This window comes from Peromyscus californicus, unplaced genomic scaffold, assembly GCF_007827085.1.
Source record: "Peromyscus californicus insignis strain IS unplaced genomic scaffold, ASM782708v3 Scaffold_7__1_contigs__length_154581171, whole genome shotgun sequence".
In the NCBI taxonomy this organism is placed as follows: Eukaryota; Metazoa; Chordata; class Mammalia; order Rodentia; family Cricetidae; genus Peromyscus; species Peromyscus californicus.
In genome coordinates this window covers 137,821,747-137,847,319 of record NW_026294595.1, presented here as the reverse complement: position 1 = coordinate 137,847,319, position 25,573 = coordinate 137,821,747, and the positions used below count along the sequence as shown (strand labels likewise).

The 25,573-nt window shown below is 51.2% G+C and overlaps 1 protein-coding gene across 11 annotated transcripts in view; it reads right to left on the bottom strand.

Annotated features, from left to right (window-relative positions):
* Tox2 (TOX high mobility group box family member 2) overlaps positions 1–25,068 on the bottom strand; it is a 127,951-nt gene extending 102,883 nt beyond the window's left edge. For 2 of the 11 annotated variants that reach the window (XM_052724057.1, XM_052724054.1), the window contains exon 1: positions 24,932–25,067. In XM_052724057.1, the coding sequence (XP_052580017.1) occupies positions 24,932–25,030 (99 nt within the window). In that variant the 5' untranslated portion in view covers positions 25,031–25,067. Of the gene's footprint in view, positions 1–2,035; positions 2,217–2,307; positions 2,540–23,683; positions 24,899–24,919 lie in introns of those variants that run through there. The other 9 variants (XM_052724062.1, XM_052724053.1, XM_052724058.1 and 6 more) reach the window with 9 other exon arrangements.
* Between the last annotated feature and the right edge of the window lie 505 nt (positions 25,069–25,573).

Below are 25,573 nucleotides of genomic sequence, written 5' to 3'. Positions count from 1 at the left end.
AGCCTGCCTCATGCCAGCCTGTAGCAGACACTGAGCTGAACCCCATGCAAAGTTCCCTGGGTCCCTTCCCTAGGAAGGGGTGGCATTTTTATTCATAAAGCACAACACTAGGTTCTGCATCTCTTGCTCCTTGTCATCCTCTTAACCTGACATTCTGTAGGATCAGAGAGGTACAGTGACCTGCCTGAGGTCACACAGTGATCCCATGGAAAGGAGACCTGTTCCAAGCCAGGTCCTAGATCTATGCTCAGTTTCTGTTCCTGACAGGAAGTCTGCATGGACTGAACATCCTCGCTTCCTATGCCATTCCCTGTATCCAGCCCAGACTCCCAACACATAAGTGACAATCAACAGCTGGTGACTTGGTTGCCTGTCCCTATAAGATCCCAACATTAGGTTGCCTACCAGTCTTCAGAAAGCTGTGTAAGAAGAGTTCAGCTAAGGGTCAATGCTGGTTCTAAGGGGCAACAAGTCCCATAGTGCCCTCCCTTCCCCATAGGGGAAGCCATGGGGGTGACCAGAGCAATTTCTCTCAGCCAGCCCCACACAGAACACAGTGCCTCCCACTCTAGACACACAGAGAGGCTCTCTGGCCGTATGTACACTCACCAGAGCACGTGCCTGACCATCCTGGCCTCCTCCCCAGCTGAGTCATCCTGGACCATCCATCCATCCATCCATCCATCCATCCATCCATCCATCCAACATGGATGGAGGCCCTTCTAGCTGCTAGGCCAAGTATGAGCAATGTGTGCATGGCTGTATGCGTGTGCACATATATGTACACACCATCACAGGGAAAATGCCAATGCCCACTCTGCAGGGGTGGGCACTGAGACCCAGGCTGCTTGAGGAGCCCATGTCATGTCACAGACTACTCAAGGTGGGGCTAGGATTTGAATGTGGTCACTAACCCAGGCCCTATTGCTTGGCAGGCACCCATGGTTATTCCTGCCCTGGCCAGCTGGCTGTGAGACTTCCCCGGGCAGTGCGGGACCCAGTGTCTCAGAAAATTCTTGGTGACTCTATGGGGATTAGGAAGGATGCTCTCAAGAGGCATGAGTGATGCCGGTTCCTGGTCTTTCTATGCTCCCCTAATGTTCCACATGAGGGGACATGGGCCTGAGCTGTCACGTTACATTTCTAGGATGCACATGCATGAAACCAGATCTCCAACAATGACCGTGGAAATGAGAGCGCCAGAAGGATCAGGCCTTCTGATCTAGGTATAGCACTGCTAATAGCAATGAGCACCCCCACTGCACAGCCTCCTCCCTAGGGGTTGCTGGGAAATGCCACTGACAGGAGCCTCTTTCACTGCTACATTGTGCATTCACCCTGGGGGCCGTGATGCATTCCTTCCCTTGTCACGGCTTCTCTTCTCCAAAAGGGTGGCCATGGAGATCCCAGCTGCTGGTTTCCTGGACCCTTTCTGGACAAGAGGAAAGGTGGCCTTTACTAAATGAGGGGAGAATTTTGATTGCGTCTCCATCTCCAAAATCTGATTCCAGGTGCCATCTTTAGCTGCAGCACATCCCTTTCTCAGAAGACCCCCCTCCAACCCCCAGCCCAGTGTCTTCTGGGTCCTTACATGGCACGGGGACGTCACCCCCCACTGTTCTCACTGTTTCTTGTCTCAGTCAGCAAGACCCCTTCCCAATCCACTCCCACCCCCACAAACACCTACATCTGGCTAGGCCTGCTGTATGTGAGTTGAATGCAAGACGAATAAATACATAAATATATGTATGAATACATGAAGGAATACATGAAGGAGTGAATGCTCCCTGAGTGTCCTGGGCATCAAGACTGGTGGCTAATCCTTCAGCAGAGCCAATGCCAGCTGCACGCAGAATTTCTTATCAGAGAGGAAGAGCCATCACCAGGCCCCTGGACCCTGCACAGCAACCTCACTGCAGAACGTGGCAGGCACCAGTTCCTGCCTGGCCCCACCCGGGATCCAGCATCACCCATCTTGGCTCTACAGAGTCTGCCTGAGCACCTCCACCCTGAAGCAGCGGACAGCGCTGCTTACCTTCTGCAGAGACGCACCTGCAATGCACCAGGGTCTTGAGAGAAGGAGCCTGAGCCTCATTCCACAGAAGCCCAGGCAGCGAGAGAACGCACCCGCGACAGCCTCTGCGAGATGCTGCTGCATAATCAGCAGAGAAAGAGAAAAAAAAATGCCAGAAATAGCAGCTTTATAAGCCCTCCCGACGACTCTTGGTCCTCTATTGGCTGGAGGCCCGGCACCCCCGCCCCCCATCCCGGTCCTACAAGGTGAAACGGAAAAACCTATTATTTAACCTCTTTGATCCAGATCCATCTTCTATCCCAATTTGGGCCCACATGTGTGGAGCACCACGTCAGGGCTCCGGGAGCAGAAGAGCAGGCAGCCCTGGCTTCAGAGGCGTGCTGCTTGGGAGAAGTCGCTGCACCGGAAGGCCCTTCAGAAGGCAAATTGGCAGCACCTGTCAAGGTGCAAAATCTGCACACCTTTCATTCAGCAATTAGACTCCTGAGCACCCACGCTGTGGCAATACCTGCATCCCGCACACAGGCATGCCGGAGGATGCTCATTACGCAAACCTGAGACAGGATGAACGTCTGAAGCCAGAGCTGATTGAATACATGAGACACATCCTTCTATGGACCAGGGTGGATGGGGCTCGTCTGCGGGTGCCAATTTGGAACTGGTTGTGAGAGAAAGTGAAGGGCATGGTCCTGTTTTTATAAAAATATGAACTCTGTATGGGCATGTGTGTGGGTGTGGGTGTGCATGTTTATGTGTGTGGCATGTGTACATGTGTGCATGCACTCGTCAGGGTAGAAGAACTTGCACTTGAATTTACATTGTCAGAGCCCCAAGCTGTTAGCTGTGGTTACCCACAGAGCAGGAGGAAGGGACTCAGCTGCTGCTTCTGTCTTTTTTTTTTCTTTTGCACAGGCAATCGTTACATATGTAACAAAATACAAACATGGAAATCTCCCTGGTTAATCATCCTTGCTGAAGTGAGGCCAAGGGGCCAGTGTTACCCATTACACGGAAATGAGGCTTGGATCAGGGCAGGCCCTCTGGACTGCCTAGTAATCTCATTAGCTTTCATGTAAACACAGCTCAATTAGGGCTCCATGAAGAATATGGACTCTAGAAGAAGGGAGCTGGGTTTGAATTCTAGCTCTCCTGGCTGGGACAGCTGACTTCCCTGGGCCTCAGTTTCTCTACCTGTAGAATGGGGAGAGTACCGGTGGGATGTTTTAGGGGGCATAGCCGTGCAACAGCAACAGTGATGTCAGAGCTAACCATGTTCCCAGGCCCAAGAAAGAAGAGCAATGGGGATCCCACTAGTCAACACCGTAACAACGATCAACTAAGTGACAGACAAGGGCCAGGGCACAGCAGAGCCAGGTGATACAGGGCCAGCGTCCAGAGTGAGCAGCAGGGAGCTGTGGTGGAGGAGTAGGGATGGGCAGGGTCCAGCTTCTGTGACTTTGCACCTCTCTCCTGCTGTTTCCTTGGCCGGCCACGCTCTTCCCCAGCCCTGCCCACCCTTCCAAATCCACTCCGAGAACCTCCTTCCTGAGGGAGCCGCTCTGCTCTCTCCAGCACGGAGCCGCACTCCCGTAGCACGCTTCCTTAGTTCTGCCAGTCATGTTTCTGTATTTACTGAGTGTCTTCGCCCACGAGACTCTGATCTCCAAGACGCTTGGGACCATCTGTCTTAGTCATCTCTAGGTCCGGCTCCTAGACAAGGCCTGATACCTAGCAGGCACTCGAAACAGAGAGCACACAACCATCGCTCTAAGGTCAAAGCCAAGCACATGGGGCCCATCTGAAGGAAAAGGAGCTGATAATTTTGTACTATGATATGAAGACCAATAAAAATTGCATAGATGGCCCGGCGGTGGTGGCGCACGCCTTTAATCCCAGCACTCGGGAGGCAGAGGCAGGTGGATCTTTGTGAGTTCGAGGCCAGCCTGGTCTACAGAGCGAGATCCAGGAAAAGGCGCAAAGCTACACAGGGAAACCCTGTCTCAAAAAACCAAAAAAAAAAAAAAATTGCATAGATGCACTGAGGGTGTTAAAGCATATTAAGGCTTAAGGGTACAAGAAACTATTTGTTGGGGCTGAAGAGATGGTTCAGTGGTTAAGAGCACTGGCTGCTCTTCCAGAGGACCCAGCACCCCCACGGTAGCTCACAACCATCTTTAACTATAGTTCCAGGCAATCTGGTGCCCTCTTCTGGCCTCCATGGGCACTGCACACACATGGTGCAGACATATATACAGCCAAAACACCCATACATATGAAAAATAAAAAAGAAGCCATCCACAAACATTTACATAAACTTGAGGTGGCAAAGGACTGTCCAGGCCCAAGTTCATGTGAATTAGGATAGTCATTGTATCATTATTTATAATAAAATGGAAATGATCTTATGGTCCTCAGATACAGGATAGGTTTTTTAAAGCATGACTTTCCGTTCAGTAAAATGTTATGCAGTCAGGAAAAAATAAACAGCATTTGTTGAAGTGGAAAGGAGCACATGTTTCTTACCAAATAGCAGTAAACTTGCTCTTCAGCAGCCAGGCTCTGCTAAGTTTGATATGTGCCTGTCACAGAGCTAGGGTGAAGGGGAAAGTCCAATCATCGTTCTTCAGCAGTCATTCACTGGGTCACTCAATACATCTTCTGCTCTCTCTGTCCACCCACCGTGCTGTGAAGATCAGCATTCCCAGGCTGAGGCAGAAAGTGAACAGCATACTGTCTCCACCCTCCAAGGCATCCTTGCTCACACATGTAGGTGCAAATCTCGACTCCTCAGACTAAGGCCTTGGGGTAATCCAGGGAGTGAGGGCTTCAGTCATTCAAGGTAGGACACAGGGCTCTGGAGACAGCTTAGCTGGTGATGGGTGTGCCGAGAAAGCATGAGTATGTGAATTCAGTCCCTACAAACAGCCTGTCACAACGGGGTGCAGGCCTACATGGTCAAAGGCTCCACCCCCCTCACTGGAGAGGCAGAGACAGGCAGATCCTGGGGCTCATTGGTCAGCCAGATTAGTCTAATGAGTGAGCTTCAGGCCAATGAGAGATCCTGTCTAAAAAAACCAAGGTGGATAGCACCTGGGAACAGCACTCAAGTTGTCCTCAATGTACACACATGCACATACATGAATGCACACTCAGAGGGATTTGAACAAGGAGCAGAGCCGGGGTACACAGGCACTCCTTGACTTACAGAAATACATCTTGGTGAGGCCACGGTAAGCTGGAAATATCCTAAATCAAAACCCTACTGCAGGTGCCACAGCTTAGCCCAGGCTGCCTTAAACAGGTTCAGCACACTTCCAGGCACTAGAGCCGAGGATCTCAGGTGACAGATTGGCTGCTATGCTGAAAGTAGTCCCCAGGATGGGTCCCCAGCCTCAGCACAGACTGCTTTTACATCACCTTGCTCTGTTTTGTTTCGGTTTAGGTATTTGTTTGTAGTGAGACAGAGTCTCACTCTGTAGCCCAGGCTGGCCTCAGACTCACAATTCTCTGACCTGCCTCCCTTCCCAAGTGTTGGGATTATAGACAGGGGCCACCAATCCTGGTCACTTTTGCAGGATTGTAAACGAAAGAAATCTTAGGTCTAACTGCCCGGGACAATACGGTTAGAGAAAGTGGATGTATTTGAAGAGGCTGAGGTGGGTTGACCTGGGATAACTGGGAAGTTCTTACTACACTCTCCTCCTAGTCTTGAAATCCCTTCCTGACACTCCATCTGCAGGGAATGGCATCGCTCTGCAGGGCTGAGGCCATGATGAGGTCTCTGGACTGGGTTCTACCACGCTTGCTTGGAGGCAGGATTCTGGGTACAGTCCCACACAGTGCAAGGATGATAGTGAGCTTCCCTGCCATGATTTATACACCTCGAACGTGCCAGCAACAGGGCTGGACATGGCTGGGGTGGGTATCCCCTACCACAGCAGGCTGGATGCTCAGGCTTCCCTGACAAGGTTCACCTTGTCTGTGGGGGTCGACTTCATTCCAGGCCCATTGCTCTCATAGCATTGAACACATGGCCATGGCACCCAGGGCAGGCTGGAGGAGCGGCAGCTGGCATGGAACCAGGAGGTGTCTTACACCTGGAGGCCCCCAGCGTTTTTGTTTTAGACACTTGGTTTTCAGATTACTCGGCTGCTGGATGGTTATGGTTCAAAACAGAGTCACAGAGAGAGATGACTCAGCTTCCTGTGGAGGGGCTGTGGCCTGCTGGGAAGACATTTCCATATCTGCCTTCCTCTCTAGAACCCTAGCTACATCTTACAATGTGTAAGTGTGGGGGGGAGTGTGGTGGTGGTGGTGGGGGGGGTTCATTCCCACAGTAAGGGGAAGGGACCATGGCCCGGTGCTGGGGCCAGTTCTCCTGGGTTCGAATTTTTGGCCCTACACTTCCTTGTTCAGAAACCTGAGTCTTCATTCACTAATGTGAAGACAGGAATAATAACCCCTTCCTGGGGTCAGTGTGCAGAGCAGGCATTACCCATGGGAAGAGTCTGGTCTGGTACCTGGGACAAAATAGGTGGTTTGTAAATACCACTTAAGAATGACAGCCCCACAAGGCTCTCCCTGACACCTGTGCCGCACAAGTCTCTGTCTTATACCGGTGAGGAAGCTGAGGCCCAGTGCAGATTCGAATTTCTGGCTCCCCTTTCACAAGGATCCAGCATGCAGCCAGGCCACTCGACAGAGATTTCCCATGACCCACTATGAACCAGTCCTGAGCACACATGGGCCCTGCACTGTCTTCATCTACAGAGTCGGGACATGATGAGCCAATCCACAAAAACTCCAGGAAAGGCACTGGGGAGATGGCTCAGTCACTAAATCGTTTACTGCAGAGATGACTCGGTCACTAAATCGTTTACTTTGTAAACATGAGGACCTGAGTTAGACCGGATTCCCCAGAACACACACACATACACACACACACACACACACACACACACACACACACACACACGCACACGGGGGGGGGGGGGGCGGGTGGAGGGGGGAGCGCTTCAGAAAAGAAATCCCAGAGAAGAGTAAGGAACCTTCAGCCATGATTTTTCCTCTGATCAGGAATCCAGAGTGGAGCTCTCCCTGGATCATGTCCCGTGGAGAGACTCAGGAAAGCCCCTTGAAGGTCTAAAGAAAACACCAGGGCTGAGGAAGCAGGGGCAGGAGAAGGGGCAGTTCCGGCAAGAAACTACAGCGGCCCTGAGTATCAACACTGGAACTAACGGAGAAGGAAAACACCAGAGCAGGTGTGCCCACGGTACCTCACGCTGCCCAAACCTGTCCCCGCCCCTGTCCCTTGCCACACGAAGCCTCTGCTGATGGTGCAGCCTTAATAGTAACGAACTAATTTTAAACCCTGTGATTACTAAGGTTGATTTCCATGGAACCTTCTTTTCACAGCACTGAGAACCTCGCAGGAGCGGTAATTGCCAAGTTCAATTTTAGCTCTGTCACACCCAACTGTCGTGCTAAGGCGGCTGCTACGTCGCCAGGTAAGCTGGTAATGAAGTCAGCTTCGGGCGTCTAATTTCACAATATTGTGATGTCTCTGTCAGCACCTGTAAGAGCTGAGAAGCTGTGAGCTTCCATTGAACGGAGTACACGTGGGGGAAGTGACTGAGGCCGCTGTGTGCTTCTGGGGCTCTGTCTAGAGCCCAGGCCCACGGGGATACTGTGGCTGCTGAGTCCTGGATGACTCTCCTCGCAAAGCCTATACCTCAGGTGCACCACACACCACAGGCACTCACCATCACCCTTCCAGGCCCTCACCATCACCCTTCCAGGCACTCACCATCACCCTTCCAGGCCCTCACCATCACCCTTCCAGGCACTCATCATCACCCTTCCAGGCACTCACCATCACCCTTTGCTGGCCCCCTCCCCTCATCCTTGTCCTGCATCTGGTCCTCCTCATGCTGGTGTGCATCCTCAAAAGACCCTCTTGATAAACCGTGCCAATCAGTTCTCTTGCAAAGGAAATAACAAAAAGGGGATTCAACACCCACCGTTCCCATTTAAAAGCATGGATGAGTCCCACTTGTCCTCAAGGCCAGAGCCTATCATGTCTCCAGATGGAACCCTAACCACACTCAGCCCCACTGCCCTGCAACTCAGTCCCAGGGCTCCAGCCCCTTGCAGCCCTGGCTTGTACTGTCCAGGTAAACAGGTTCTCCAGCCTCATTTCCTGTTGGTTCCACTGATCCTTTACATGGACAAAAAGCTCTGCATATCTGAGCAAAACCCATTAGTAGAGGGGCTTGGGAATTGCGTGGTCAGTGAATGTCAAGCGTGTGCAGCCATGAAAACCTGAGTTCAAACCTAAGCACCCACACGAAAAGCTGAGCACAGGGTGGTATATACCTGTAATCTCAGCACTAGTGATGTGGACACTGGCCGATCCAGAGCATGAGAGGATCAAGCCAAAGTATGGCTCAAGCTGAGACCACCCCCCTTCTCCTGAGAGCTCTCCTCATCGGTGGCCTCTCCCAGAACTCTCGGGTTGGACTCTGATTCTAGGTATTTCAACATTTCACACACACCTCCAGCAGCCTGCAGGCCAGCAGTTCTCAACCGGTGGGTTGAGATCCCTTTGGAGTCACATATCAGATATCTTGCACATCAGACATTTACATTACAATTCATAACAGCAGCAAAATTAGAGTTATGAAGTAGCAACAGAAGTAATCTTATCGTTGGGGGTCACCACAACGTGAGGAACTGTGTTGAAGGGTTGAGGTGTCAGTGAGGTTGAGAACTGCTGCTCCAGACCTTAGCAATGCAGAATCCTAAGCTGCCCCACCCCACCCACTGCCTCAGAATCTGCATTTTAATACGCTCTCCACCGTGGGACTCACCAGCATCATCCCACTGTGGGGAACCGTGAGCTGACATAAGATCAGCCTGCTGTGTGGTGTTCATGGTTCCTCTTATCCTGTGTGGGTGCAAATCCAACCACTGCCCAGATGAAAGTTTCGCGTCTTTCCTGTACACCTTCCTCACTCCCCAGAACTCTGCTTCTTTTCAGCCATAGAGGAACCAGGCCAGCTAGTGCTGGTGTCTTCTAGAATGCAATGCATAATCCTCGAGGCACGGTCCAACCTAGTTAGGCCCATCAAAGCCCCATTTGAGGACACTGAGCACCCTGGCTCTCAGGAAACCCACAGTGCTGTGGAGACGGGATGTTTGCATTAGTCAGTTAAAGCCTTTGATTCCTTCTCGAAGAGACCAGGCCCACAGGAGCCTCTGCTCCAAGGGAAGAGGTCCTCACCTTGGCTGGAGATGGAAATGGGGGGAGGGGAAAGTAACCCCTCTTTGGAGACCCCGATTCAACCCACTAGGGGTTGATCCCCCTCTGAGGGGTACCCATGACCTTTGCAGAACTAAATGCAATACCATACTCCTATGTGCGGAGCAGACCCCAGGGCCAGCCTGGAGGTTGCAGTAATCCAGCTGCGTGTTTGGACAGGAGCCACCTTGCAAAGCTCCGTCAACTCTGCCTGTCGCCTGAGGAGGGAAGCACTCACCTTTGCTAATCACCCTAATTCATTTTTTATTACCGATTTTCCCTGCTTCTGTTTGCCCTCTGATTGAGGATATTACCCCAGGCATTTAAAAAACAACAGATCAGACCACAATGGCAAACATAGCTCTTTCACTGAAATCTGCACCGATGGGTGTATAATTCCACATCACAAAGACCTGGGGTCTGCATGTTAGGCAGACCAAGCAGGAGGTGTCTGCACAATTGAAGGTTTGTCAGAAGATAATGAGCTGTGTGCAGAGGGCACAATAAAATGGGCACTTCCCCCTGCTGCGGGTGAATATAGTCAACCCCTTTGGAAACAGTGTGCCAGGGGCTGGGGAGATGGCTCCATATATATAGATGCTTGCTGAGCAAGCCAAAAGACCTGAGTTTGAGTCCCCAGAACCCATTTAAAGTTGGGCACAGTAGTGTGTGTCTGCAACTCCTGTGCTCCTAGGGTGTGAGATGGAAGACAGATAGGAAAATCCCTAGAAGTTTGTGGGCCAACAGAAACAAGCAACACAAAGATCCTGTGCCAAACAAAGTGGAAGGTGAGGATGGACAATCCACATGCCCACACACATGCATATACATCATACACACAGAAAAATAACATGCCAACAAAAAACAGGAGCCGTAAATATGCCATACGCTCTTCTATTTTTTTTTTTAAAGACACAGTCTCATGTAGCCCAGGCTGGCACCAAGCTTACTGTTTAGTCTAGGATGAGCATGAACTTTCGACCCTCCTGCTTCCACATCCCAAGTGCTGGGATGCACCACCCCAGCTGGTTTATATGGTGCTGGGCATGGAGCCTAAGACTTTATACATACGTGCTAGACGTTCTACCAACTGACACAACAGCTCCTTCAGAGTCCTCTCTGAAGCTGTTACTCTAGAGGGGTAGGAAGGGAGGGACAGAGTCCATTGATACAGTGACAAGGTAAATGACACACTGTTTCCAGAGAGAAAAACAAGACTAGGACATCTCTGATAGACCAGGATGGGGCAGCACTGAATCCTAAAAAGGCAAAGGGCCAACATCAACAGTGTTCTGGAATCTTCAATGGGCTGGGATTTTAGGTAGAAAATATCATGTTCGTGATCCACAGTTTAATAAAGAGGGGGAACCATCTTTTCAGGACGGAGACCACCCACAAGTCTTGCTTGCTCACCAGAAATGTTCCCACACCAGAGAGAAATATCCTTATCTCCGAAGGCCAGGCTGACTGTGCCCCAGATTCTCTAGTCCAAGCAACGGGGAGGGGCGTGTCCCTCCTGGCAAAGCCAAGGTCACCTTGGCAGGGAGATGGGTCTGAGTCTGATGGTTCTTGCCTTAGAGGTCAAGCATAAATTCAAAGCCAGAGGCCAAGGATTTCCACCTTAAACCTGAGGATTTCCACCTTAAATCCATCCGACTGGCATTCCTACTTTCCTCCCTGGCTCAGCTGGAGATGTCCCTGGTGTCCTCCATACTTGTGAGTCCTAGGCATAGCTTCTCCTGGCAATGAGGTAAGGAAGGTCCAGAGAGGGTGAAACACAGCCTGGATGCATTATGGGGGTATTTCTAGAAAACATCTGCCTCGTTCCCTCCTTTCTTCCTTCCACAACGTATTGTTGAGCACTGATGACGTAGCAAACAGCAATGCAGGTGCTAGATGTTACTGTGCACATGAGCCAAAGCACTGGTCCTTACGATTTACTCTCCAGAGGGGAAACAGTCAAGCAATTCCACAGATATGATATGCCCCCAAAGGAAAGTACTAGAGGCCAGGATGGAGAAGAGGGTGACCATGTCAGGAACCAGAGTATGACAAGAGGCTAGAGCTGAGACTGAAGGGTGGGCACAGTGCCAGCCTCCATGTGAGGATGCAGGTTGGAACATGTCAGGCAAGGTCAGCAGGCACAGTGGTGTGAGAACAGCCGGGCACTCAGCAGGGATGAAATGAAGGCGATAGCAGAGCTGACTGTGTCCCCAGAATGGAGCCTGGAGCCTGGGCCTTAATGCAAAGTAGCTGGGGGTGAGGTTGGAAAAGCAGGCCCTGTCTAGACCCCGTGAGGACGCGCTGCACAGGGAGGTTTAAACAGAGCTCTGAGAAGACAGTTTGGGATCATGTGGCTCTGAGCTGTAACTCATTTCTGCACACAGAATAGATAGCTCTCATTCTGCAGAGGAAAGATTTCCACAAAGGCTCCATAGCCTTCCCAGCATGCAACACTCAGTCACTGGACAGAAAATGTCTCTAAACTGCTTTGAGAGCTGAAGGTTCCAGGCTGGAAAGCAGGAGGCAGCCAGAAAAACAGAACAGCGATGGGGTGAATGGGTGGAAGACCAAGCAGAGCGCCAGAGAGAAAACTGTCCTGGGGACACCTGAACCCAGACAGTGGTGACTTATTGTTAACATCAAGGCAGGCAGACCTCTGTGAGTTCAAGACCAGCCTGGTCTACATAGTGAGTTCCAATAAGACAGAAGCTCCTACAGGGTAGGGGCCACACATGACTCACCCGTCTGTACTTGTCACCTGCCACAAAGCCGTGGACACAGTGGACTGGATGTGGTGTGTGTTTGGACGGTGGAGTGAATGGATGAGGAAAAGGTAGGAAGTGCACCAGCTCTTACAAAGTGTGGCATCCAGGCATGACTCCAGGTGAGTAGGATAAAGCATATTTCTTGGTCAATGTATGTACATGCATATGTGAATACATGTGTATATGTGTGTGGTATGTGTTCGTGTATGTGTGTTCATGTGTATGTGCTGTTCACATATGTATTCATGTATTCTGGGTTCTCATGAGTGCAGTATATTTGTGCATATGTTTGTTCGTGTGTGTGTGTTATTCATGTGTGTGTGGTATGTTCATGGGTATGTGTTTTTGTGCATGTATATATGTCTTACAGAGTTCAACCAGAAAATGTGCAGCGCATCCTGAGGACTTTCACTTATCCCTCCAAAGGAGACTGAGGTTCAGTGGTTAAAGCACCTGCCATGCATGAGGACCTGAGTTCGATCCCCAGCACCCATGTAAAGAGCCGGGTGTGCCTGTAATCCCAGCACAGGGGAGCGGGAGACAAGGTGGGAGATCCCCGAGACTTTTTGGACAGCTTGTCTAGACCCAGGTTCAATGAGAGACCCTGTCTCAAAAGATGAGGTGGAGAACAACTGAGGAAGACACCCAATGCCACGCTGGCTTCCACACACCCACATGTGTCTGTAAACTACATACATATGCATACTTGTGCATATATATGTGCTCTTGAGTGCACATGCTCCTACACACACACACACACACACACACACACACACACACACACACACACACACATCCCACCCTTGGATGAATGAGACAGTAAATACAGTTTAAGATCAACCACTCCATCCACCCCCTTGCTGCAAGAAAATCCCATCCTGTGAACTGGATGCAAACCGGCTGGAGGCAAAGGTTACTGGCACATGCTCAGTCAGTGTGCGCTACAGTAAACAATGCCCCTGGCTGCTGACTTGCACCCAGTCGGGGAGAAACTACCTACAGATGATGAACATCTGATAGATAGCCATACTGTGGGATTTCCTGAGCACGGCGACATTTGTAGTGCAATGCCCCTTGTGGGGACCCTGGCAGCTAAGGAGACATGTGGCTGCTGTGGAGAACAGGCTGTGAGGGCACGGTGACTCCCAAACCACCTGCCACGATGCACTTGTCCCTCTGTTCTGCCCGGACTAAAATCCAGAGGGAGGGGACAGCACAGAGAAGGTATTCTGGTCCAGCTATCTTTGGAACCCCAAAGGGACAGACAGCTACAAGAATGCCTCCCGCGGAGAGGAGCAAGCTGTGGCTCCCGTTACAAATGCCTCCAGGACACTCGTGCCAAGTGCCTCACCTGGGTTAGTCTTGTGAGTTAGGTCTGAATGTGTCATTGACTCCAAGAGGCTTCCTGGGGGAGCTGCAGTGAAAAGCAGGCTTCTCATATTCTCTATTGAAGATGTAAACTCCTGGACGGAGGTGATACTCACTGCTCTCCCAAGGGGCATGTGACCTGAGCAGCCCCAAGTAGCAGGAATGAGCTAGAAAACAACTGCTCTGATCTCCCAGAGATCTGGACACCAACATGAGGTGAGAGTATAGTATTAGGAAAATGGGGTTCAGGAGGCTGAGAAGCAGGTTCAAGGTTACCCAGCATCTAAGCCCCAGAATACAAACCCAAGTACTTCATCAGACTCACAGTCACGTGTGATCCACCACCTGGCTTCACATTAAAAGTTAACTTAACTGTCAGGCGGGAACAGTGAACAGAGAAAGCAGGGGGGCTCCTGAATCACCCATGGAGCTATCAGCAAATATTTGCAGAATAAACAAGCAAGCCCTGAAGCCCAGGGTCTACCTTCCTCTCAGGAAAGTCCGGGTCCATCCCAAACACAGCACGGTGCAACAATGAAATTTATGCATGAGATTGACCTGGGGTTAACTATGGAATCAGAATCATTTCCAACAAGGTTCTAAATCATTCTGAAAATGAGGCCCAACTTCGAGATAAGCACGCTTTAATTAGCTGTAATGTGGAAGCGACCTATTGGCAAATGAGGCCTGAAGTTGAGACCTAAGGCAAGAGGCCCATCTGGAGCTACCAGACCCCTAAAAGAGAAAGTTATACAATAGGAAAAGCAAGCAGCACACAGGTCCCTGCATGTGTGCACACAGATGCATGCACATAGTGTGGCTGCACACACACTTGCATGCACAGACACACACACGAACAGGAACACACATGCACACACCTCTCAGGAGGGAGCTTCATGTGGAGGCCACCTACAGAGACAAGGCCAAACCCCAGTTTCTCGGCCACCTGTGGTACTTCAGCTATTTGGGTCAGTTCCCCGCCTACAAATGGTAATGTGTCGGTAAATGATTTGTGCTTATTTCTACCCACAAAAATACCACAAATTTTCAAAGAAAACTCACTAAGCAGGAACTAGGTGCTTCAGGCAGCTGGCAAACATACTTTCACCTTCTCCCTTTGCTTCTAACTCCCAACAGAATGACAAAAATAAAAAGCTACCTACCTCAGTCTATCATAGATACAGTAGAGATAACTGTATATAACTTCTAATGCATATATATTCACAATTCAGATACAGATTTGTGTACGGGAGAATGCAATCCGTCCATAAGAGCCCAGAGGGCAATCAGAAACTCTGAGACACCACTGGAAATAAAGAAGCTGAAGGACAGACTGACAACACAGCCTGGGAGCCCTAAAGAACGTGCACCCCAACCCACAGCCGCTGGAAAAGCTCTCCTAACCAAACCCTGTAAAGTCCCAAGAGAGTCAGCTGAGGCTGGGAACAGGGCAAATGAAGAGAACCATGCATTAGCCCAAAGGCTTTGATCACTGGCGTGGCCCCAACCTACAGCTGAAGAATAGCACTATCTTAGGTTTTTGCTGTGAAGCTGGAAATAGCAACATGGTAGGAGTCACCACAGATGAAAATAACAGACATGGTGGAAGTCACTGCTGGTCTAGAACATCGTTTCCCTGCCCCAGCCCAGCAAACACTTTGGACCCAATCATACACTGTGATGGAGGTTTTCCTGTCTATCCCTGGCCCCCACCTGCTAGATGGCAGAAGAACCCCCTTCCTACAAGCTATGACAAACTGTGCCCTGGTAGAGAAGCTCTGACCTGGGGACTCAAAGACATCATTGCAGGGCCTGGCAGGATCGTGGGGCTGTTTTCAGCCCAGTACTTCAGTCCCGTGTGTTCCTGTCAGTAAATCCCATATCTGCACAGTTGGCAGTCATTGTATTTACACAGACCCAAACCTACAGGGTGATTTATCACCTCAGCTTGGGAGAAGCAATAAAAACATATGGTCGGTAATTATTAACTTAATGAGTCATGGTAAATGGTAATTTTATATCGTAGAGAGAAGATGTTGTGTAACACAGGGTGATAAATTTTGATCAATTACCTTGATGCTTAAAACTTGCTACGGTGCAATTGGGATTTCTGGTGCCTTCTGGAGTGAGCGGGAAGATCATAGTTTTATGGTGTCTATTGCTGGGTTTCTCAGCTACAGGATGGGTTTTTATAGAGTGTCTACTGTGTGCTTGGGGTTGAGAATTCAGCCCAATCCTTGATCCTCAGCCACTCAACAAGAAAGTTTGTATTTACCAGATGAAAGGCTGTGAATCTGCGATCTACTGACTCAAAATGTAGACTAACAAGCACATATAAAATCACCAGGGGCAGTGACCGTGCTTGACCTTAGGGAAGATGTCACCTAGCTGAGTCTTAAAAGGGAGGGGAGCTGTGTGGGGGCACACACAGAGGTGGGAGGGTGTTCCAGGAGGAGGGAAAAGCACCTTGGGAGATCTGTCCACCATGGTGGTAAGGTCTGCCTGCAGGGAAGCAAGGACACCCACATGCTACAATTCAGCCTACTTGGTTTGGAGTGGGGGTAGGCGTAGAGGGACAGAGGCTTCATTTCCCCAAATTCAGACTGGTCTCCATGATGGTTTCTTGGTCTTCTGCTGAAGGTAAAGTTCAACAGCCTGTGTGTGGCTCCCCACACTTGCCAGGAGCACTCTGTGTCTCAAACGCTGGCCTGGCTCAGTGGCGGAAGGGTACAGGTATCCAGGCCACCAGGCTCTATCTCAAATTTCTGAGTTAGTAAACCTAAGAGGCAACCGGGCAGCTAGCATTTTTGACAAGAGGGTGGCACCAATCTTGCTGGTCAGGGAACTGGACCACTCAGTTCTAGCCTAGAGCCTTGGGAGGAGAAGATCTTTCTGCTCTGGATATGGGGATGTCTCATAGGCCTGGGGTACATAGCTTGGACCTGGACAGTCAGGGGGCCTCCTCAACAGGTTCTGAGGGGGTTCCCTCCACCTTAGGTTTACTTGGGTTTCGTGAAAACATAATCAGAACTGGAGAGATACCCAGGGAGGGTTTATGTTGAGGGAAGATTGGGGACATAGAGGACACCCAGAAGGAGAGGGACACATGCTTGGGCAGAAGAAGAAGGTGGCCAGAGATGGGAATGAATCTGGAGCTATGGCTGTCCCCACTGGAGAGTTCTTCCTGGTGAAGTAGCATGTGAACCCAGATGTGACACTCCGTCTCGGGGGTGGGGGGTGGGGCATCAGTGTCTCTTTCAAGGTGATACATCTTGGGGTTGAACACCTCATACCGCAGCCCTTGTGCATCCAAAAAAAAAAAAAAAAAAAGGCCTAGAGCAGCTAAACTGTGTGCCCAGGTCACCAGCCCAAGCCAATAAATGTTCTAAGCATCCCCTTGTTTTCCCTACCACCTAAAGAAGGTCATGAGTGCTGTTAGGAAAGCCAGAGCCCGCCCTTCACAGGGCACAAGAGCTGACTCTTAATGTTTGAACTCTAGTGCTCTGTTCTTAGTGCATGGAAATGAAAGCATGTCTTGCTGTAGTGAGTACTGTGATCTCCAGCCCTCCGACGTTAGTTGCTGATTTGCCGTTAGACAGAGAAGAGACTGGACCTCTGAATGACTTACCTGTGTTCCTGATGCTTGAGGCAATATGTCATCCTGGGTCTGCTGCATTCCACAGCCAACCCACACTGAACATCAATCCTGGGACTCTAAGAAACCAAGGAAGCAAAGAGATGACCCAAAGGAAATACAGGCAGCCACACGCCAGCGCGTCTGTGAGAACCTGTGCAGTGTGCCCAGACACGCGTGCTCCATCACTGCTGGCTGCTCTGCCCACTAGGCACTGCCCTCTGGGCTGGCTCAGGGACAGCTCTGGACCCCATCACTCAAAGACTCTTGGCCCCTGCCCTGCCCTAGACTCCAGGCTCTCCCACAGTCTTCAGATTTTGAGGCAAGCAGAGGCTGAGCTCCTCCAGCATAGCCATAACCAGGCAGCCCTTCGTTCACTCGTTCACTCGGGCCATGAGCAGATGTCTTCTGAGCACTTATCTACCAGGCCCACTCTGGGAACACAAGCGTCCTCCCTTGACACAGGGACAACATCTCAAGACCCCTTCAAAAGGCCAGTGGGAGCTGCTCACTAGCTGAGAAGCTGGTCTCTAGGACAGGGACGTTTTCACAGCAGCAAACCCTGCCTCTCCCAACTCGATGGTTCTGGTTTGAAATAGATTCAGTCATTGGCTTCCACACCTGCTCCTGCCATTCGAGTCTTTGCCACTAGGTGAGGCAGCCAAGGGGCGGCAGCGTTCAGGAGGCCCAGGCTGTGCTCTCTCGACTCGGCCTCCAAGCTACAGGCTAAAGCACCGCCTTTCTTTCCTTTTTCTCTTTCTTTCTTTTCTTTCTTTCTTTCTTTCTTTCTTTCTTTCTTTCTTTCTTTCTTTCTTTCTTTCTTTCTTTCTTTCTTTCTGTCTCTCTCTGTCTCTGTCTCTCTGTCTCTCTGTCTCTCTGTCTCTCTGTCTCTCTCTCTCTCTCTCTCTTTCCTTTTTTTTTTTGGTTTTTCGAGACAGGGTTTCTCTGTGTAGCTTTGCGGCTTTCCTGGATCTCGCTCTGTAGACCAGGCTGGCCTCAAACTCACAGAGATCTGCCTGGCTCTTCCTCCCTAGTACTGGGATTAAAGGTGTGCACCACCATTGCCCAGTAAGACAGTTTCTTTATGTAGCTAAGGCTAGCCTGAAACCCATGATAAACTCTCTCTTATAAAGTCAGCCTGTCTCAGGTATTTTGTTACAGCAATGAAAAGTAGGCTTATACACTCTTCAAAAAGCAACACACACACACACACACACACACACACACACACACACACACACACACACACACACACCCTGGTGGAGGATCCCTCCATGCACCACAATTATAGAAGACATTCCAGCCTTTCATTTCATTGTATCTGCACACCACTCTGTCCTGAAGGGGTGATGGTCACTGATTGATTCTCCTTAGTATACAGGGAAGCAGAAAGCCAGGGAAAGCTAATGACATGTTCAAAGTCTCTGAGGAGACTGGAGTGAGCGATGGTGGGCCTGGGCGGCTGTTCCTCACATACAAAAGCGTGATCCTGGGAGGATCCTCTGGGCAGGAGGATGCAGGACTAGATGAAAGTAAAGAGCTTCCTGCAGAGATGCTGGCCTCCTGGCAGAGCCCCTTAATTCCAGCCAGCCCAGGGCTCTTCCCACAGGACCATCCCCTGCCCCCTTCAGATGGAAGCTGTGCAAATCTCACCCCCACAGATGTTGTAAAGTCCTCAGATACCCCAAGTCCAGGACAGGCAGTAAGAGCAACCTCCACTTCATGGATTTTGCCAAACGGGGCCTCCAGTCATTCAGTAACCACGCTTTCTTCGTTCCCATCCTTACACGACGCTGTGCCCAGAATTGTGTGGGTGGAAAGCAAAATAACTCACCCACCACCACTTACTTACTGAGCCATTATAAGAAGGCACTGTGCCAAGTCCTGGGCATGGTTCCTGCCTTCCAGGAGCCCACACAAAACTACACAAACAACCAAGCCGCCACTACTCAAACTGTGGCTGTAACATGTCACCGGCTGTAGCATCACATGGGGCCTCACTAGATGTGCAGATTCCAAGGGTCCATCCCCCAGGACCAAATGAATCGAAATCCCTGGAAGTGTGGCCCAGGAATTTGCTTTTTAAAACTTACCCATCAGAGGCTGGAGTCTGTCTCTGTGGTTAGGAGCTAGCTGCTCTTGCAGAGAGCCAGAATTCACTTCCCACCACCCACACGCTCACAACGGCCTGCAACTCTAGCTCCAAAAGATCCAGCACCCTCTTTTGGCCTCCACAGGCATTTGTACATATGTGTGCATACACACATCCAGTCGTACACATAAATAAAAATAAATAAAACTTTGAAAAAACTTACCAAGTGACTCTCATTATATACATACATTTTCAAAATTTTAGGAGTCTGACATCAACCTCCCACCTTAAAATCACAAAACAGGGGCTGAGGTGATGGCCCAGGTTTGGATCCCCAGAACCCAGTGAAAGCCGGGGTGGAGGCACACTTTTATAATCTTGTGCTGTCGGGGTGGAGACAGGGAGACCCTACAAGACTCTAGCCAAAATGTTGAGTTCCAGGTTCAGTGAGATACTGGTCTTAAAAATATATAAAGGAAGACATCTGTTCTGGTTTGCTTTCTGTTGCTATGGTAAACACCATGATCAAAACCAACTTGAAGAGGGAAGGGTTTATTTAGCTTACAGGTTGCAGTCCATCACTGAGGAAAGTTGAGGCAGGAATCTGGAGTCAGGAACTGACTTGCTCAGCTTGTTATACACTGCCCAGACTCACCTGCTCAGGGATGGCACCGCCCACAGTGGGCTGGGCCCTCCCAAGTCAATCAGCAGTCAAAAACATGCCCAGTAGACATGCCCACAGGCCAATCTTGTAGACTCTGTTCCTCAACTGAGATTCCTTCTTCTCAGGTTAGGTTTGTGTAACGTTGATAAAAACTAACTCTATGACAACTCCCAGTGTCAACCTCTGCCTCCACATGTGTACACACGCGCGCACACACACACACACACACACGCACACACACACACACACACACGCACACACATACACACACACACACACACACACACACACACACACACACACACACACAGCAGCCCCAGGCCTTGGCTCACCTTAACCCTCTTCCTTACCTCATATCAAGAGACCTATTGATCACATTACTTTATATTTTATCCATAGATAGATAGCTGAGCTTTGAGAGCAACAATTTGGGCTTGTTTTGTTCATTGCCATAGCATTGGTTACCTAGCAAAGTTCTAGCACAAAGCAGTAATCAATAAATGTTTGTTGATTAAATGACAGACGATAGAACATGCCACATCCCACGCAGTACTAGTCATTGGGAGAGCCTGGAGAAAGAGACAAGGTTGCTGGCCACAGAGTGCTCCACGATAGTGGCACCCAGGTCAGCCTTTAGGGGGTATCAAACAGAGATAAAGGATGCTCGGAACAGAGAGGTTAAACCTTTTACTGGAATAGGTGGCAGGGGGTTGATAACACCATCAATTAATCAATACCTGGTTTGTGCCAAGAACTATCCTAGCCTGCATTCCTCACTCCTGTATCCTGAATCTCATAAGTAGGCAATGTCATCCAGAGGGTGGGGCTGGAGCATGACTGCTCTTCTCAAGGACCCAGGTTTGATTCCTAACACCCACATGGTGACTCAGAACCATCTGTGACGCCCGTTCCAAGGGGATCTGAGACCCTCTTCTGGCCTCCAGGGGCATTGCATGCTCATCCTACATATACATACAGGTAGGCAAATTACCCATGCACATAAAACAAAAATAAATAAATCTTAAAGAAAAAACTTTAAAGAGGGTACCTAGGCTCAGTGATATTAAGTAATTTGCTCTCCCCACAAAAAGACTTGTAAAAGAACATTTGCGGAAGCTTTATTTACAATTTCCCCAGACTGAAAATGAACCCAAATGCCCATCATCAGGTGAATGAAGCAATCAAGTGTGCTGTATTTACAGAAAGCAATACCACTCAACAACGAAGTGGAACAAACCACACACACACACACACACACACACACACACACACACACACACTCAACAAAGAATCTGAATGACAAGCTGAGCAAAAAAGAAGCCATACTCAGAATTCCTCTTTGCATACCTAAATTGAACTGAAACAAACTGCGTGGACTAGAAATCAGGAAAGAAGCCATCAATGGGACAGTGGGTGGGGTGCTGACTGGGAAGGGCACAAAAGGGGCTTTCTAGGGTGATGGAAATAGTCTCTACCTAGACCCGATTAGTGGGTACCTGGGTGTTTATATCTGTCAATCTCATTTATATTTTATTAAATTAAGTCATACTCAGTAACAACAAAGATCTAGAGAGCCCATAGGTGGCTTAGTTGGTAAAGGCACCTGTTGCCATACCTAATAACTTAACTTTGACTGCTGGGACACACACAGTGGAAGGAGAGAGTTTCCTCTGACTCCCATGCATGCCTGCTCACATACATAAATACATGTATTTTAAACTTTTTTAAGGAGCTAGAAATCATTTCCTCTAGTTCACAAAGCCACATATGGAGCTACAAAGCTAGGCTTACCCTGTCCCAGTGGCTAATTGACACTAGTCTGCCTGGCTGAGCTAGGAGCTCCCTGCCTGGTTAATGCCTTCCCAAATCTGAATGGAAGGGATTCAATTCTCTGTGAATGAAAATCACAGGTCCCTAGCCCCCAAACCATGATAGAGTCTCACACGGAGGCCAGATGACTGTCCTGTTGTGAATTAAGAAACTTAGATTCAACATCAATTGAATCCTTTCACCTGCTCAGTAACCCAAGGGTATACTGCTCCATGACTCAGTTTCTCCTATATGAAGCAAAGAGGAGATCAATAGTTCCCTTCATGAGATCCCAGATCCTCCATGCCAGAGGCCAGGAGTCCCTGTGCTTACCAAGCACTGTTACTACATTTTAAAAAGTAACATGCTTGCTTTATATCTGGTAAATGATTTTTCTAATACATGCTAATATTACCGTGATTAATAAATTGCACAAGTATTTCGAAGCTAAAATGAAGCCACCGTGGCTTTTCATTATTGTGTGTTTTCTCAAACAAAAACCACCAAAAGAACAGCTAGTGCTCATGACTTTAGATTTAAAGGGGCTTGGAATCTCTATGCAGAGGATTGCTAAGGGGACAGTCACCAAGGGGATGGTCGCCAAGGGGACCGTCGCCAAGGGCCCTTCCAGGTCAACTGCCCCACGGTTGTCTGACATCGTTTGGGCAAATGCTTGAGAGACAAGCCTCTTGTCCTGGCCCCAACAACAGAGCCCCAGAGTGTGGGCTGTGTCCTGGCTCCGAAGCCCATTTTACACCACCTCATAACACAGACACACCGCCCCAGTGTGGCTATTACCACACCTTAGGTCTCAGTTTACCCTTCCACTCTGATAGTGAGCCGCTGTGAGGAAGCCTGAAGCTTGGACATTTTCTTTTCCACAACCTTTCACTATCAGTTTCTGGAGTCTGAAAAAAATGGGGTTCCTGGCCTCATTGAACCACCACAGAAGGCCACAGCCCACTGGGGAATCTGCCAACAAGGCTCTGGTTCAAGCTGAGCCAGGTGCTCCATCACCCCAGCATGAAGGACTGAACAGCAGATCTCACATCTAAGCACATGGGCACACCTTCCTTTCAAGCATTCTGGTGCCTTGGCCCACGCCAATAAGCTCAAAACTTCTCCAGCTATGGGTCAGGGTCCCAGAGCACAGATAGAAACCAAAATCTCCACCCTCCACTTCTGAGTCCTCCCCTGCGGGTTGCGACCTCGGAGGTTCTGGTGCTGAGTCAGAGGTTTCTAGAGCTTCCAAATTAAAAAAAAAAAACAAAAAAAAAAAAAAACCGCGGGGTGGGGGTGGGGTAGGATGGGGGGCTCAGCAGAGTCCTGCTTCCCAAAGGCGGCAGTGGGAGAGTCTGGCCCCACTTTGGTGGGGTTTGCAGATACCTCACCTCCAAAAGACCTCTTCCCGCTAATCTCTACCTCCTCCCCAGCCTGGGTACCGGGACTTTAAGACACAAATGCCTAGTCTCCACCACGGCCTCCAAACCAGAAGGTGAACCCTGTCTTGCCCATTTGGTATTTTAAACGTAACAAAGCCAAGGGCAGATGACCCTCTGCCCATCCTTCAGCTCCTTGTAAAACTCCACTTGCTGTTTTTAATCTATTTTCCCACCACCACAGTGGAAGCGGCTCCAGAACCCGCCTTCTCTCTGAGGCACCATCCCCCCTCTCAGGCTTCCAACTTTGCGGATCAGCGCACAAAAGATAATCTGCTCTCCCCTCCGAGAGATGCGTGCCGCCCACCTCCGCCCCGGGACGCCCCCCGCCTGCGCGGCCCGCGCCGCCGGGGCCAGGGTGAACTGCAGTGGGCTCCTGGCGGCAGCCGCTCCCTTAGGGCCTGAGGACGCACTTGCAGAGAGGCCCAGGCCGGGAGGCCCAGCGATCGGGCCGGATGCTCTGCTCCCTCAGTATCCCGGGAGCACCCCCTCAGCCAGGAGCTGGGCGGATAGCCTGTGGGGAAGGGGACAGACCCTAGAGGGTCGCGGATCGAGCCATCCGACGCGCACTCACCACGCAGCACCGCAGAGTCCGCGCGTCTGCGCCCCGACCGCCCGGAGACCCACGCGCGCTGCTCAATCCGGGCTCCGAGTGACGAAAAGCCGCGCTCGGCTCCAACCTGACCCGGACCGACGCACAGACCTGGGGACGCACCGACCGACCGTCTGGCTTTCCAACTAAGTTTCAAAGTTCCCTTCCCTGCGAGGGAAGAGGACTCGGGCAGCTCGGCTGCCCCTGCCCCTGCCCCTGCCCGCTGGGCTCGAAGAGGAGCGGGGGTCCGACGCCTTAGGTCCCAGGATCCCCGCACAGCCTCCGGACGGCGCCGCGGTACGGGGACTTGCCTGGCTTTGGGGACAGAGATCCCGGAAAAATGGGGGACTAGTGGTGCCTCCTTGCTGCAGCCCAAGCCTGAAGGGACGCTAGCTCCCCGATCGGGGAAGGGACAGGTCTTGATTGGACGCCACCATCATAGAATCCGAGGCGCCGTGGGGCAGTGACGGCCAATTAGTAAACGGCCCAATTAGTGCACTGCACCGACAAGTTAAAACCCCGACGCGCGAGTATGGACGACCGAGGGGTGGGGGCGGGGAGTGCCGGGTGCTGGAGCCTGTGACTGTCCCTGGGTGTGCCCGGGTACGACTGCGTGCCCGTCAGGGCGATTTGTAGCTGAGGCTTCTCGTCCCGGGGATGGATCTGTGTGACCGACCGTGTGCACTCGTGGGTCATTGTGAGTGTGAGCTGGAACTGTCGGAGCTACTTCTTTGTGTGACTGTCCCCGGTTGTCACTGCCTGTGACAGCGGATAGGAACATGTGCAGCAGCGTTGTGTGTGCGGATAGGTGAAGTGACTTTGTGTGTGTTAGTGTAGCCGTGTACGTGGGCGAGAGGCTGAGTGTGGTTGACGACAGATGACTGGCACGGTGACTTATGTGGGACGGTGAAGGCTGTGTGTGGTGCCGCCTGGCTGGGTGACAGAGCGTCGCTGCGCGTCGGCTTGTGAATGAATGCGAAGTGTGGGTGAGTGTGTCACCGTGTCGTCGTGCGGGTGGCTGTCGGGCTGACTTCTGCCTGTGATCTACAACTCGGGGCGTGTGTGTGACCGCGAGGGCAGCGGTGTGAGCGGCACGTGCCCGTCGACGGGGCTGTGGTGTGCGTGTCCCCCGTGTGAGGCCCCAAAAGTGGCCGCGTCCGCAGCCGCGAGGTGACTCCTGCCCCACACTCGAGCCCGGGACACTCGGCCCCTGCCTACCTTGCCGCCTACCTTGCCGCAGTGGTAGTAGTCCAGGTGCGCCAGGCCGGCCGGCTCGGCCCCGGGCCGCGCACCTACCGCGGGCGCCGAGGGATACAGGCGGACGTCCATGGCGGGCGCGGCGGCGGCGGCGGCGGCGGCTCCCGCGGGCAGTGCCTGGGCGGGCGGCGGTGGGAGCACTAGGCGAGCCGGTGTGCAAGCGCGGGGGGCGGGCCGGGGGCGGCGCCCGGAGGGGAGCTACGCCCTCCCGCCACGCCCTCCCCCGCCCCGCCCGCGAGCGCTATTGTTCCGGCCTCGGGCGCCGCCGAGGGCAAGGGGGCCCTGGAACTCGTCTGAGTTGGGCAGTCGCCCCGATCCCCGCCCAGCCCTCCGCCCCTAATGTGACTTGCCGTTCCAAGTGGACCTTTCCTGTCCCGCCTTTTGTCACCAAGAGCGAGAGGAAAAAGAAAAGCCCCTAGGCCACACCTGTCCAGAAACGGGGCATTCCCCGCCCTAAATATTGGGGGCAGTGTCAGTTCCCCACCCGGCAAGCCTGGCCGTAGGAAGTGGTGGTAGCAACACTCAGCTGGAGATGGGTGCTGTCTTACCTGTGGAACTGGGCCCCTTGACTCACACGGATCTTGGAATAGTCTCCCCGCCCGCCCCCAACACACA